At 48.6% G+C, this 15,180-nt stretch overlaps 1 protein-coding gene across 1 annotated transcript; it reads right to left on the minus strand.

The window, feature by feature from the left end:
* Nucleotides 1–1,628: 1,628 nt before the first annotated feature.
* LOC110286999 (zinc finger X-linked protein ZXDB) lies at nucleotides 1,629–4,882 on the minus strand. The gene has a single exon (XM_021153697.3). It carries the CDS (start codon nucleotides 4,826–4,828, stop codon nucleotides 2,213–2,215), a length of 2,616 nt encoding a protein of 871 aa, XP_021009356.2. The 5' UTR covers nucleotides 4,829–4,882; the 3' UTR covers nucleotides 1,629–2,212.
* Between the last annotated feature and the right edge of the window lie 10,298 nt (nucleotides 4,883–15,180).

Raw genomic sequence — 15,180 nt, forward strand, 5'->3', positions numbered from 1 at the left:
AGAGAAATCAGAAAGACAACAACATAAGTGACAGTTTAAAATACCTTTATGGATCTATTATCTTAATAATGCTTATAAAGTCTGTGTTTACCTCAGGTCTTTGCATTCCTTGAAGAATAAAATGAGAAATGTTTAACTCATGAAAATGCATTTCTAACATAGTCTTTAAAATCTTTTCAAAGTGCTAAGTCAATAATAATCTTGAAGCTTGGACATACTAAAATTCTGAACACTACTTTAAATTAAAAGTTAATGTGTACTTTTATTACCTTTTTACTAAATGGGTTGAAACAATATAAAAATTATAAAGGTAGTAGTATGTAATGTACTTCAAAGTGGCAAATTATATATTGCCAAAGTACTATAAAAAAGTGTTTTCTTCAAGTGTCCTCACAAAAAAACAGTATTGAATTTGAGTATTTCAAAATAACTCTTTTCTAGTAGAAAACATGGCAAACAAATTTAAAGAGGTACTTGTCATCAGATCTTATAGGATAAAGTGTTTCCATTAACATCTGCCTCCTGTAAACACACTTGTAAGCTGAATCCAGAAAATACCATCGTGGTGCATACAGACTGTAATAATTATTGTGACTAAAAAAATAGATCATGTGAGAGAAAAGAGTGACCAAAAAGAAGTGAAAAATTAGAGAAAAAAGTAGAGGCATAGCACAGACTGGTGTGCATATATAAGGAACTACAGGAATGGGGGCAGAAAAAGCAGAAGGGAACAAGGATATCCATAGGCACAACAAAAGGATTGCTCATTAACAAAGTGATTATGGAATTCAGAAGAGCAGAATGGGAGAGGTAGAAATATTTCCTCTTTGATGTGAACTACACATATAGAAATAATTAATATTTACCAAATGAAATCAATTTACATCAGGAAAGTTTTAGTATCAGTTTGAGTTTACAATTTCTCATCAAGATTATGATGATCAAATATATTAGATATGAATTTTCTATATAAATCATAAAATGCTACACTCATGCTAAGATTGACAATATTTCTATTTCAAAATACATAGCAAACCTCTCATTCCAGAGAGGGCTACAAATGAGGTCACCAGGAAAAAGAAATGAATATTACCTTCTGGTCCATTTCCAAATTCTATCAGAATAGTAGAGTCAGGCCAAGAGCTGGCTTTGATCCAGAGCAGACACCAGTTAAGTGGACGAATAAAACAGTGAACAGTGTTAAATGAGAACTCTGTAAAGAAAAATTCCTCAAGAAATTGTGGAAGGAATAAATTCCCATCTATGCATAATACTTATAAACTATTATTGGCTGAAAACTATGATATATGTGTTTCCTATCTTGTGTACTCTAGGACTTGAAGAGGGGACACAAGGAGGCAAAAAAGAAAGAAAGAAAGAAAGAAACAAACAAACAACTAAAGAAGATTCAGAAAAGCCCAAGCATATATTTTCCCTTCAGTAACAATCTCAAGCATCAATAGATCCAATATGCATGAGAATAATGTGCATTTCTATCAGCACTGTAAAGCTAGCAGAGTAAGGCTTGGCAGGACTAAATGACTAGTATAAGGCCACTTGTTCAATGGTAACGAGGCAATATTTTAGAATATGCTTGTAATATATCAAATCCCTGATATTTTTCTTAAAAAAAAAACTTCTACAGAAAGACAACATAAGAAGACTGAGAAAACATCAAACAACCACATAAAATTCAACATTTTTGCACTCTACTGATACAATGGATATTGTGAAAAGGAGGTAAGATAAATGTTAAAAGTTAAAACACGAGTTCCTCTATCTCTGATCATTTAATGTTCAAAGGGATCACAATCCTTTTCATTACATGAGATTCATATGTAACCACTATGAAATACTCTAAAAAATTACACCAAAGGTGTACAAAAAAATTGAAATGCAGTTAGAAGGAAACAGAAATAAGCTAGACAAAAAAAGGCTACTTTTATAAATAATGAATTAAGGCTCAGCTCGGTTAAGAGACTTGCTCACAGTCAGAGAACTTATCAGTCCCAGACTCAAGATGAGAACTGAAATCCCTAAATTGGTAATCCACAGATGCGTTCCTTTGCAAGGCGGCAAGAAACAACTGCAGGCAAGCAAGCACTCCTTCCAGAACATTCTCACATTTGAGTGTGATAAAACAACAACAACAACAACAACAACAACCAAAAAAAGTGAGCCACAGGGCAGGCAGGGTACAGGCAGAGTCGGTTCATACCAAAAACGGGGTGCCGGTCACCGTGATAAGATCTGTGTCTTTCTGAGACCCATGGCTTCCTGTTGGGTGGGAGAATCCGAACTGGGTTTCTTCCTCGTGTCCAAAGAAGTCAGATTCGGGGTGCACGTTCCACTCGGCTTTGGCTGGGGTCAGTAGCTCGGAGACACTGTTTTCACAGAGGGTGCTGGAGGGGGTCAGAGCTTCCGTGTCCACAGTCAACTTATTGCTGGGTGTCAAAGCCTGCGGCTCCAGGCTTGAGTTTTTCAGGGCCAAGGAGCCAAAGAGCCCCACGTTCCCGGCGGAGACATCGTCCATGTCCAAGGGGCTGTGCTGGTAGCCAGCCACCGAGGTTCCGAAGAAGAGAGAGGTATCCAGACTCTGGGGGAGGTCACTGGGGGCCCCCCTCAAGGCCCGAGGCTCGGCCGCTTGCCCCAAGGAATGGTTGCTGCTGTTATTGTCCGCAGGGAGACTTCCCGCGAGGCTCGAGTTCACAGAGGCCACATCAATAGTCAAGATGCCAGAGTTGACCAAGGCCGTGTCCAGCACCGCGGCGGAGCCGTGGCCAGGCACATCCGAGAACAGAGACACGAGCTCGGCCCCACTGAGATCGCTCTGCCCCTGGCTGGTGAGCTCACTGCTGGGCGTGAGAGAGTTGGCAGCTTCTAGCTGGGCCAGGAGGTCCTGGCTGAGGTTGTGCCTTTTGGTCATGTGGGTCTTCATGCTGTGCTTGGACGTGAAGAGCTTGTTACAGGTGGGGACCGGGCAGCGGCTCTTCCACGCACCCACGTCCTGCAGGTGCTTCTTGGAGTGGATGTAGAGGCTGCTGCGAGCCGAGAAGCGGGCACAGCAGCCCTCCACGGGGCACACGAAGGGCTTGGTGCCCAGGTGGGTTATGCTGTGGCCTTTCAGGTGCTCGGCCCTGGTGAAGGACTTGCCGCAGCCCTCGACGGGACAGGTGAACCTGCGGTCGTCCTCGTGCTTCCGCTTGTGCCTTAAGAGCTTGGACATGCTGGTGAAGTTCCAGCCGCAGCCGTCGAAGTCACACAGGAAGGGTCTCTCCCCGGTGTGGCTGCGCAGGTGGATCTTGAGCCTGCAGGCCTTGTCGTACTGCTTGCTGCAGCCCGGGAAGGAGCAGGCGAAGAGTTCCTGTTCCCTGAAATGGGCGCGGTTGTGCGAGAACAGGGCGCTCACCGTGATGAAGGTCTTCTTGCAGCCCGAAAACGCGCACTGGTAGGGCCTCTCGGGCTCGAAGTGGCTGCGCTGGTGGGTGCTGAGCTTGGCCTGCGTGGGGAAGCTCTCCTCGCACACCTCGCATTTGAAGGAGTTCTCCTGCTCGTGCCCCTTCATGTGCGCCTTGAGGTTGTAGACGGTGGTGAAGCTCTTGCCGCAGCCCTGCACCGGGCAGCCGAATGGCCGCAGCTTGTCGTGCGACTGCAGGTGCCGCTTGAGCTTGTAGGAGGTGGTGAAGGTCCAGCCGCAGCCGCTGAGCGGGCACTTGAAGGGCCGCTGGCCCTGGCTGCTGCTGTGCGTCAGCAGGTGCACCTTCAGCTGGTGCTTCTTGGCGAAGGTCTGGCCGCACTGCGCCTCCGGGCACAGGTACAGCACCACGCCCGGGCCCGGGCCCGCGGGCCCGCGGGGGCTCTGGGCGGCGGCGGCGGCGGCCGGGGCCTCGGCCTCCTCCTCCGGGGGCGCCGGGCCGGCCGCGGGTTCCGCCGGCTCCGCCAGCAGGAGGTCCGGCGGCAGCTCGGGGCAGTCGCCCAGCTGCGCCCCGGCGGCGGCGGCGGCGGCGGCGGCGGCGGCGGGCGGAAACCCGGCGGCGGCGGCCTGCGGGGCGATCAGCGCCCCCGGCTGCGGCGGCGGCTGCGGCTGCGGGAACGGCGCGACCCCCGGCTCCCAGGCGGGCAGCGGGGGCGTGGTCAGGGTGAGGACGCCGTTCTCGAAGCGCAGCAGCAAGTCCTGGTTGTGGATGGTGATGGTGCCCGCGAAGGCCGCCGCTGCCGCCGCCACCGCCGCCGCCGCTGGGCCCGGGCCGGCCGCGGGAAGCGGGGACGCGGCCGGGACCGCAGACAGACAGCGGGGACCCGGCTCGGGACGGCCCGCTGGGGGCCCGGCGCTCTGGCGCCGCTCGGGCCTCGGGCCTGCCCCGGCCTCCTCCCTCCGCACGGGCGCTCCGGCCTGCTCCGTGCCCACGGTTTCTACATCGCCACCCACCGGGTCAAGCAGCAACAGGAAGAAGTCGTCGCTACCGCCTCTGCCGCCGCTGCCGCCGCCGCCGCCGCCGCCGCCTCCGCCGCCACCGCCGCTGCCTCCTCCTCCTCCGCCAGCGCCGCCGCCTCTGCCGCCGCTGCTGATCCGGTGATCGGGCCTGGGCGCCAACCGGTTCAGGCTCGGGCCCAGGCCCCGGGAGGCCCTCTGGGCCTCTGCGCTCCGCGGCCCCGGCCCGCCATCTTGGGCCCCCCGGAGCAGTAGGAGGCGGCGCGTGGGGGCCTGACAAGCCAGAGAGGCCGGGGCTCGGTGCACCCCGCCGCCACCCGCCGGGCAGCCGCCGCCGCCACCGCCACCGGCGCCCTGCGGTGTCCCGCGAGCCGGGAGCAGCCTCGGGATTTCCATCTCGGCGTCGGTGAGGCTTGGCTGGAACCAGAGCCGAGGCGGAGGCGCGACCCCGCCCCCTGCCGCGGGCCCGAACACGTTCCTGAAAGGAAAAAAAGTGCAATGCGCAGAAACTGGCCCTATCAGATATTAAAACGTATTTAACGCCACCGTGATTTAAATATGCTGGGACCGCGGCTCTGGAACACAAGACACAGCCCAGAGGCAGAGTCTCAGGCGCAGAAAGAACTTCCACACACTGTGTTACAAAGTAATCAAGGCCTTCCCAAGTAGACACAGAATGACAGTTCATCCAGAATGCTGCTGCCCAGGCACAGAGCCACCTAGCCAATGGGAACAACTCATCCCTACCTCCTCACCCTGGGTCTCAAATAAGCCTGTTGCTGTGGCCTCTTCCTGAGCTGAACTTGTTCCCTGGCACTCTGTAGCAGTGTGTTGCAGGAAATTGTTTACTGCTGGGTGGAGGAGGACAAAACTTCGGACAGGATACACTTAATGTTGCCCACATTAAATACTCTACTACTGCCAGTTCTGATCTAGATGCCCGCTACACACACATACACACACACCTCTCACAGCACATGTGCACACACAAGCCTGAGAGCTCACAGTAACTTCATATGTGTGTGTGTGTGTGTGTGTGTGTGTGTGTGTATTTACATTTCAAATGTTATCCCCTTTCCTGGTTTCCCCTCCCCTGAAACTCCTTATCTCCCAACCACTTCCCCTGCTTCTATGAGGGTGTTCCCCCACTCCCACACCCTGCCTCCCTGCCCTAGCATTCCTCCACACTGGGGCATCATACTGCCTTCCCAGGACCAAGGTGATGCTCCCCTCCCACTGATGCCCCACAAGGCCATCCTCTGATACATATGCAGCTTTGGAATCATGGGTCCCTCCGCGTATACTGTTGGTTGATGGTTTGGCCCCCTCCCAGTAACTTCTAGTACTCACATTTGGGTACTATGAGCCAGGGCCCGGGTAGGGCCGTGGGTTGGGTAGTCTTTCACATGGTTAGGGTTTTGACCTCCTGGTGCAGGAACCAAGATAAGAAATGGGATCCAAAGCAGGTTGGCACCCTTGGCCTACAGGTCTAAAACCTGGCAACTGAAGAGACTAATAGTGAAAGCTGAAAAATCCAGCCAGCTTCTTGGTTCTCCCTACAAAAAGCTGTAGGGTGCACATCCCTACACAATACAGTTTATATGGAGCTATGCAGTTGAATCCATACTGCAAGCTTCATAGTGGGACTTCCTTCTTCCAGGATGTACAGTTGCTTACTATGGGCTGTAGAGCATAACTCCTTGCGAGTGTTGACTAGCATTGACTATGGGGAGAGCATTCCATTCTACAGTAAATGGACAGTGCAGATTAGGGCTTCTTCTTCTTCTTCTTCTTTTTTTTTTTTTTTTTTTTTGAGGTAGTGTGGAGGCAGTGATGATGGTGCTGGCTTTTCTGGTATATTTCTTTTAAGCAATTTTTTTCCTTCATTTTTGTATTTTAATCATAGAAGACACATATAAAGGCCTGTCTGGAGCATATCTCCAATAATAGAATCACTGGCCAATCTCTGCCTTATGCACATCTCTAGCTTTACAAAACAATAACAACTTGGCTAGTATAATTTGTGGGTTGCTGTTGTCTGCTACAGGTTGTCAAAATGTAGCTCAGGCTGGCCCAACTTGTCCTCTGTGCCATCCTCAATCACACCTGCAACACCGAGAAATAGAGTTGCCTCACGTACAATAAACCACATCAACATCGTTCCCTACTTTTTGATCCATAGGGATTCAACACTCAGGGTACTATTGCTACAGTCTCATGCTTTCGAGTCTTTTAGCTTTTCTCTCTGTACAAGGCACGGTACAAATTGGACTCCTTTAAACAGGTTAGGGTCCATTTCCCGTTTCGTGATTGCCCCTTTAACTAGTTATAAATTTATACACTAGTCCCTATATGTGCACGCTATAGGTCCCAATATCCTGGCCTTCTTGCTTGAGTTTGAACTTTTGTAGTGTATTGTGTGGACAGGAAAAGATATCGGTTAATTGTACAGTCAGGTGTTAAAAAGAAAACTCCTCATGCATGGGCCTTTCCTTTTTAAAGATACCCGCACTAAGAAATAGTTTGTGGACTAAAAGCAGGATGCAGACAGAGAAAACAGAGATCTTGAGAAAGGCTGGGCAGGTGATTGTTGGCAATTATGACCTGGAAGCAGAGAGGAGTCTACTGGGGAGAAAGGATGTTGGTTGGAGGTTGGGGGCGGTGAAGCAGTAGGCCATGGACGATAACAGGAATGGGGGACACTACAGAAGCAAGGTATGCATGAAGGAGCCAGTATTGAGTCTAAGGCCTTGCCAGTTAATTTACAAGGTAATAGAAATAGTGCCTGAGGCTAGAGCCAATAGCTCAGTGCTGTCCCAGGCATCCACACTCCCATGGGTGTGCACACTAGGAGAAGGAGAGACGGAACAGAGGACTGAGGGAGGGCAAACTGCACCAAATTAATCTCTGCGTGGTCTTCTAAGATCTAAATGCCTTTGGCCTCTCACAACTAGGTCTGCATTTAAATTAAGTGTGTGTAAGATATCCAGTAAGGATTCCGGCGTGGTGGCACATGCCTTTAATCCCAGCACTCGGGAGGCAGAGGCAGGCAGATTTCTGAGTTCGAGGCCAGCCTGGTCTACAAAGTGAGTTCCAGGACAGCCAGGGCTATACAGAAAAACCCTGTCTCGAAAAACACAAACAAACAAAAAATATATGCAGTAAGGTTCTCTTCATATGCATATATACTTCCCTCAGCAAACCTCATGTGCAAAAGTCCAGTCTTCCCCACTTGGCTTACTGTACCGTCTGTAGAGCAAATCCAGCATCTTCCTTTGTGTGGGCAGATGGCTTCTATGCTCTCTTATCATGTGCCATGCCATTTCATTTATCTTTCTGAATTAGAGCACTACTAATACAGCTTAAAGCCCTGTCATAATTGCTACACAATAGTAGTGTCAAACATGATAGTCGATAATGGTGACAACCACGGTATCAAAGGCTCTTGGCTATTTGGGGCTCATTTCAATCCAGTTATCCCAAGATGGATGGAAGGAAAAGCTCCACTGTGATTCTCCTTAGGATTTTTTTACTTATTCACTTTACACCAGCTCACTGTCCCCATCAAAACCCCTTCCATAATCTCCCTGCCCTTCTCCTATGAGTGGGTGTAAACCACACTGGGTGTTTCCCCCCTGCCCTGGCATTTCAAGTCTCTGTGAGCTAGGACCTTCCTCTGTGACTGTGGCCAGACAGGGCAGCACAGCTGCTAGAGCACATACCATGTACAGACTACAGCTTTGGGGTAGGCCCTGATCCAGTTGTTTGGGACCCTCACAAAGGCCAAGCTGCACATCTGTTCCCCGTGAGTGGGGAGGCCTAGGTACAGCCCCTATATGTGCCTTGGTTGCTGGATCAGACTCTGAGAGCCCCAAGTGTCCACGTGAGTTGACTCTGTTGGTCTTCCTGTTGTTTATGACATTCCTTTTCAGGACTGAAGGATTGGTTTGTCCTTATATGCCTGACTCTCCTCTTAATGAGATCTCGTGCATTTAAGAATATATCCCCTGCCACCTGCATGTCCTCTTCTGGTTTTCTATAAAATGTAGTGTACTAATACTGTTGATATTACCCAGATGCACAGGGATATGCAACCAATGCTTGAACCTGGCTGATCTACTATGAACCACAGGCCTGTAGATCAATGATTCCCACTCCTAACATCCCTCATCGACCTCCTGAGCCTCCTCCCCAATCCATGTAGGAAAAGTGACTGGCTTGATCTTGGGTAGATTTTTTTTAAACCTTTAATTCCTTTATATTTCAATTGATATCACTCTTCCCGGTCTCTCCTCTAGAAAACCTCCCATCCAGTCAACTCTCTCCCCTCCCCTTTGCCTCTATGAAGATGTTCCTCCACCAAGTCAACCAGTCCTGCACCACCCCTCTAGCATCCCCTTATGCTGAGCCATCAATCATCCAAGGACCGAGATACTCCCCTCCCATTGAAGCCAGATAAGGCAATCTTCTGTTATGTATGCAGCTGGAGCCATGGGTCCCTCCATGTGTACTCTTCGGTTGGTGGTTTAGTCCCTGGGAGCTCTGGAGTGTCTGATTAGTTGATATTGTTCATCCTATGGGGTTGCAAACCAAATCGGTTCCTTCAGTCCTTCCCCGAGCTCTTCCACTGGCGTCTCCGGGCTCAGTCTGACGGCTGGCTGGGAGTATCTGCATGTGTCTTAGTCAGGTGCTGGCAGAACCTCTCAGGGGACAGCCATACCAGCAAGTACTTCTTGGCATCAGCAATAGTGTCAGGGTTTGGTGTCTGCAGATGGGATGGATCCCCAGGTGGGGCAGTCTCTGGAAGGCGATTCCTTCAGTCTCTGATCCATTGTTTGTCCCTGCCTTTCATTTGGACAGGAACAATTCTGGATTAATATTTTTGAGGTGGTCTACGTACTGGAGGAGGTCTCTACACGTTCTACCTACCTTCCCTGTAAGAGGAGAGCTTGCCTGCAGAGCGTGCTCTGAACACTGAAAGTCAGAGGAGAGAGCCTCTGTCCCAGGTCTGCTGATAGAGGGTAACAGAATCACCAGAGGAACAATCTCTAAACAGAGACAACTATAAGAACCCCAGATTCTTAACGGAAAATAACAAGAGCCCAGCAAGATCCTCTAGGGGACACACAAAGTTCCCTCAGAAATGATGTGAGCAGGCAGGCTGCCGTGGTCTACAATCCTCTCACCATTCTTATTCTCCCAAGATCCTTTACGTCTCCTGGAGTTCTGAACACTCAATGCTACCTTGTGCTCAAAGTTGCAAATTCCCTCCTCAATCTTCTCAGAAACAGTGTGGTGTGGTCTGCGACAGTGATATTCTACTCTATGACCTTTGGGACTGATTTCTGTCTTGGTTGGGGTTACTACTTCCCTGACAAAGCACCATGACGAAAAGCAACTTGTCAAGGAATCATTCTTTGGTTTTTGAAGTGGAAAGTTAAGAGTTCTTTGGGAAGTCAGTCTGAAGGTGTTTTGCTGGGACTCCATAGAGAGAAAAGTACCAGAAATGGTGTGCTGAGGCTTATTGTCACTTCTAAGGACTCAGGCCGAGGCAGAGTGATGTCATCTGAGAAAGACTCAAGTGCTGAGCAAAGACATGTGGTGAGGCAAGGACTGGGGAGGAAAGGTGATGTTTGGAGGGACATACATGTGACTCGATGATGAACAGCTTTGGAGGCTGAGGTTGGCTTACCTGGTAGAGCTAGCTATGCAATACTTGTTGGTCTCATGTCTTCCTGAGTTTCACTTCACTGAGAGAGGCACAGCTGAGAACTTCTGGTGTTCCTGCTGGTCAGATTCCCTCTTGCTGAAGCTTACCAAGGCTGAGGTCTGGCTGTCGCTGCTAGGTAGGGCCACATGCTCACCCATGTTTGCTAACCTGACTCTGCAGAACTGGACTGCTGGTGTTTGAGTGTTTGCAGATGCAATCTCTTACATCTAAATAAAGAGTCCCTTTGAGTCCCTTAGCGGTGTGGAACAGTTACTTACTATTGCTGTGATAAGACACCACAGCCACAGCAAGGTGGGAAAAACCCACCTGTTTGGTGTTGAGTGTTTGCAGATGCAATGAGCTGCCTCTGCTGACTCCTATGAAATGAACTACAGATTTCCTGACAACAGAGAGAGGCTTAGCAACAAAGAACCCTTTGTAAACACGTCTACTTCCCCTGTATCCTTTCCCTTCCACTACCCTTAATAGGTGGTGGGCTAAAAGAAAAGGTATAAATATTTAAGAACCATCATTAAAAATAAGATTTGAAAACAATTAAAGTTCCAGGCTTTTTTAGTTCTTTCTCATAGAACAGAATCCAGTGCCGTTGGGGCAGGAACACACACACACACACACACACCTACCCATACACACTAGGAGCCTTGGGACGTGTGTGCATGCAGAGGCCATAGATGAGTGCTACTCACTGGGTTATTACATCTGCTGTGCTCTGTCGGATTCCTTGTAGACTTATAGAACCCAGAAATACCAGCCCAGGGTTGGTCCCACTCACAATGGACTGGGCCCTCCCACATTGAACACTAATTAAGAAAATGCCTGGTGGGGCTTGCTTCTAGCCCTCTCTTATAGAGGCATTTCCTCAATTAAGGTTTCCTTCACTGAGAAGACTCAAGCTTGCATCAAGTTCACACAAAACTAGGCAGCACAGAGCTATCCACTTCTTGGACCTGGTGTGTCCTGCAGGCCAGGCTTGGGGTTTCAAAAGACTCATGCCTTTCCCAGTGTGCTCTCTGCTTTCTGCACTCTGGGCCATTTCTGCTGCTGTGTCTCTGCTCCACCATCAGAAAATCCAACAATCTGGGACCTTGAGCCAAAGTAAACTCTGGTTTTTCCCACCTTGCTGTGGCTGTGGTGTCTTATCACAGCAATAGTAAGTAACTGTTCCACACCGCTAAGGGACTCAAAGGGACTCTTTATTTAGATGTAAGAGATGTCCTTTTTCAGGATAGGTCTGAGTCAGGGGTAGAGTAGGGCCATGGATGTCTGACCTTCTATGGATCGATAGAGAGAGACAGAGTGAGAAGTATTCAGGCCAAATTCAGGTCACAGAATAAATGAAGGCAAGAAAGAGAGGCCTCAAGACAGGGATGAATCAGTTCCTCTGGCTGACCAAGAAGCTCACCCACCCATTCCATATACCCTTCCTTTTGCCAACTAGGACAAAACTGAATGATGTAAATGACCCCCAAACTTTCTTCACTTCCCCATCTGCTCTCTGTGTCCTGCCATGGGATTCTCACTTCTTGTCCTCTTTACACAGTTCCCTGCCTGGCTTGGCTGGATCTTGGTTAGTGATGTCATCAAAATGGAGACTGCCACATGCCATGGCACCATACTAGTTAGTGACATCAGGAAGATAGCTAAGGTCATGTGACTTCATTGCTCTGTGGATTAATAAGACCATGTGGCATGATCCAAAAAGGTGACACCTATAAATCTTCCCAGTGTGCCTGATCCCTCAGGGTGTCACCACAGCCCCTTTTTGTGGACTAAGGAAGGAATACCAGGCCAACATGGTAGCAGGTGTTGTTGCTGTTGATTGCTTTGAGAGTTATAGTTTGGATTTGTTTGAATTTTGATACCTTGTTTCACATGATCTAGTTACCAGGTTTCTAGAGAGATTTTTCCAGCACTAGCCAGGCAACAACTTCAGTTGGCGCTTTGGAACAGCTAAACTTGGAAAGCTCATGTGAATTTGTAGGAGGCCACGGATAATGTGGGACAGCACATCCCAAACACAACACAAAGGATAGATTTTCAGGTGTTAGATGAGCCGGAGGCCAAGAGGTCTCTTCATCCTACTTGGAATGGAGGTTGGATGCATTCTCTGTTGGCTCATAATGCCTGCTCTTTTGCCCGGGCATCTCCAATCTCCAAGCCTATTTTTCTGTAAAGAACAAAAAGCATTCCTTCCCTCCTTGGGACTCGTTTGTCATAGTGCATGTTCTTCTCTCTCTCTCTCTCTGTCTCTCTCTCTCTGTCTCTCTCTCTCTGTCTCTCTCTCTCTCTCTTTCTCTGTCTCTCTCTCTCTTCTACCCCACTAAGACCTGGATACTCTTGTTGCTGTTTTTACTTTCCTGTTACAATGACAGAGGCAGGCTGAGGAAAAAAAGAACAGGCTGATTTCTTTCCTTGACTAGTTCTCTCAGATTTCAATCTGAGAGTTCTGTATTCTTTAGATGACAGGAACTTAATCTCAGACTGTATCCATAAGAGGAGTTTATCCTTCCCATACGGCTTCCTGCTCTGGCCTGGTACATAGGTCACTCTGGCAGTGGTAAGTCTGAATCATCAAACTGCAGCTTGGAGCATCTCCTTAAGCCCATTCCCTGGGCCATTCTGTCTCTACTAGGAAATACATCAGATGCTCTCCCTTGTTAGAATTGAGTAGGTACAGACCCAGGTTTTGTGAAGTTACATCTCCCCAGCGTGCATTTTTGAAGGAGGGGTTCAGATCTGTCAGGTAAAGAAGACTGTAGAGTTTGCCCATGGAGCACAGGCCTGGACAGATCCACTAAACTTGGCATCCTTCCACTCGCAACCTGTGTGTTCCCAATCTGCTTCTTCCTGGCCTTGAACCCCAAGGCCGCACAAAAGTGCCATTGCTGTTCTTTGTCCCCAGCCTGACAATGTATGTGACTTGAGCAGAGGTCACATAACACAGTGCCAATGTCTGCTACCTCCTGGTGGTTCAATGTTTCCTTGTCCCTGGCCATTTGGAGGACGCTGGTAAGCAGACAACTGATTCCAAGTTTCCCTCTTGGATGAGGTTGATTTTTTTGGAGGCCTCAGCAACTCCTATATAAGAAAAATCAACCCAAACACAGGCTGAACCCACTTCCAAGGGAAAAATATTGAAGCAGTGACCTTTCTCTGTTGCATTAACATCCCGTTTTCCTTAGACATTTTTGTTTGTTTGTTTGTTTGTTTGTTTGTTTTTTTGAGACAGGGTTTCTCTGTGTAGCCCTGGCTGTCCTTGGGACTCACTCTGTAGACCAGGCTGGCCTCGAACTCAGAAATCTACCTGCCTCTGCCTCCTGAGTGCTGGGATTAAAGGCGTGTGCCATCACGCCTGGCTCTTAGACATGTTTTGTTTTTTCGTTTGTTTCTTTGTTTCTTTGTTTGTTTTTTTATTTCTTTTATTGGGATTTTTACTGTCATGAGGATTTTAAAATAAGATGTTTTCTTTATTTACATTTCAAATGTTATCCCCTTTCCTAGTTTCCCCTCTGAAAATCTACTATCCCCTCTGCCCACCCCCTGCTCCCAACCCACCCACTCACATTCCTGGCCCTGGCATTCCCTTATACTGGGGCATAGAGTCTTCATAGGACCAAGGGCCTCTCCGATTAGTTGATGACTGACTAGGCCATCCTCTGCTACATATACAGCTAGAGCCACAAGTTCCACCACGTGTCTTCTTCTATTGGTGGTTTAGTCCCAGGGAGCCCTGGGGGTAATGGATACTTCATATTGATGTGCTGCCTATGGGGCTTCAGCCCCCTAAATTTCCCTGGGTACTTTCTCTAGCTCCTTCATTGGCTACCCTTTGCTTCATCCAATGGATGACTGTGTGTCTGGAAGATTTTGAGTGATCTTTGATTTATGTTTAAAAAAATTTTTTTACTGTCTATTTAATCTTATTTTTACACTCCAAATTTTATTCCCCACCTGGTCCACCCTCCTACTGTTTCACATCACATACATCCTCCCTGCACCCTGTCTCCGGGAGGATGTGCCCACCCTGACCCCCATCCCACTAGACATCTAAACTCCCTGCGGACTGCAGTCTCTTGAGGGTTAGGTGCATCTTCTCTGACTGAACCCAGATCCGGCAGTCCTCTGCTGTATATGTGATGGGGGTCTCATACAGGTGGTGTATGCTGTCTGGTTTGAAAGATCTCATGGATCCAGGTTAATTGAGACTGCTGGTCCACCTACGGGGTCGCCTTCATCCCCAGCTCCTTCCATCATCTCCCTAATTCAACCACAGGAGTCAGCAGCTTCTGTCCATTAAGCACCCCAAGGAGACTTGGCTTGTGCAGGCTTTGATTCCTGCCATTTATCAAGTCTCCATCTTCTGTTGAACTAAGACTGATTTCCAGAGAGGAACTCACTTTGCTCTATTCTGTCTTTAATGGAACTCCTTACCGCCTCTCTCTGGAGCCCAAAAGCACCACAGGGGCTCAGGGTTTCAGCATTGCATGGGGAAATTCCCCACTGTCTATCGGGGGGGGGGGGGTCAGTATGGTAAAACTATCATAGTTATTTGCCCTTGTGGAAGTCTGTAGTAATCTGGTTCAAGCTCCTCAAGTCTGGGAACAATCTAACCCCTAGTCCTTTCTGAAGACTGTAATTTAACTTACCAGAATGGTGCATGTGTGTTTAGGAGATTGAGTCTCCATTCATGATACCTGAGGGGACACACAACTTTTTAATCACACCACGTCTACCTCTGGATGCACCCTTTAGTCAGTTGACTGTGTTCTTCCATAACAACCTCACTCCACCATGAACACAGTCCTGGGCCCCAGTCAAAGGTCAGTTATTGTCATTTGGTCTTGGACCTCATATGGTCATTTCGGTTCCCTCTTCTCTGTGACATGATCTGTGTGCTCTTGGTCAGATCAGAGGGCAAGGCCTGGGGCAAACTTTTAGTAAGCCAGATGGTCACCTTTGTAGTTAGAAGACTTTGACCTGTGACCTGCAGCTGCCTTGATTGCACCTGGAGATATGG

This window comes from Mus caroli, unplaced genomic scaffold (assembly GCF_978045245.1).
Source record: "Mus caroli unplaced genomic scaffold, Mus_caroli_1 scaffold_5, whole genome shotgun sequence".
In the NCBI taxonomy this organism is placed as follows: domain Eukaryota; kingdom Metazoa; phylum Chordata; class Mammalia; order Rodentia; family Muridae; genus Mus; species Mus caroli.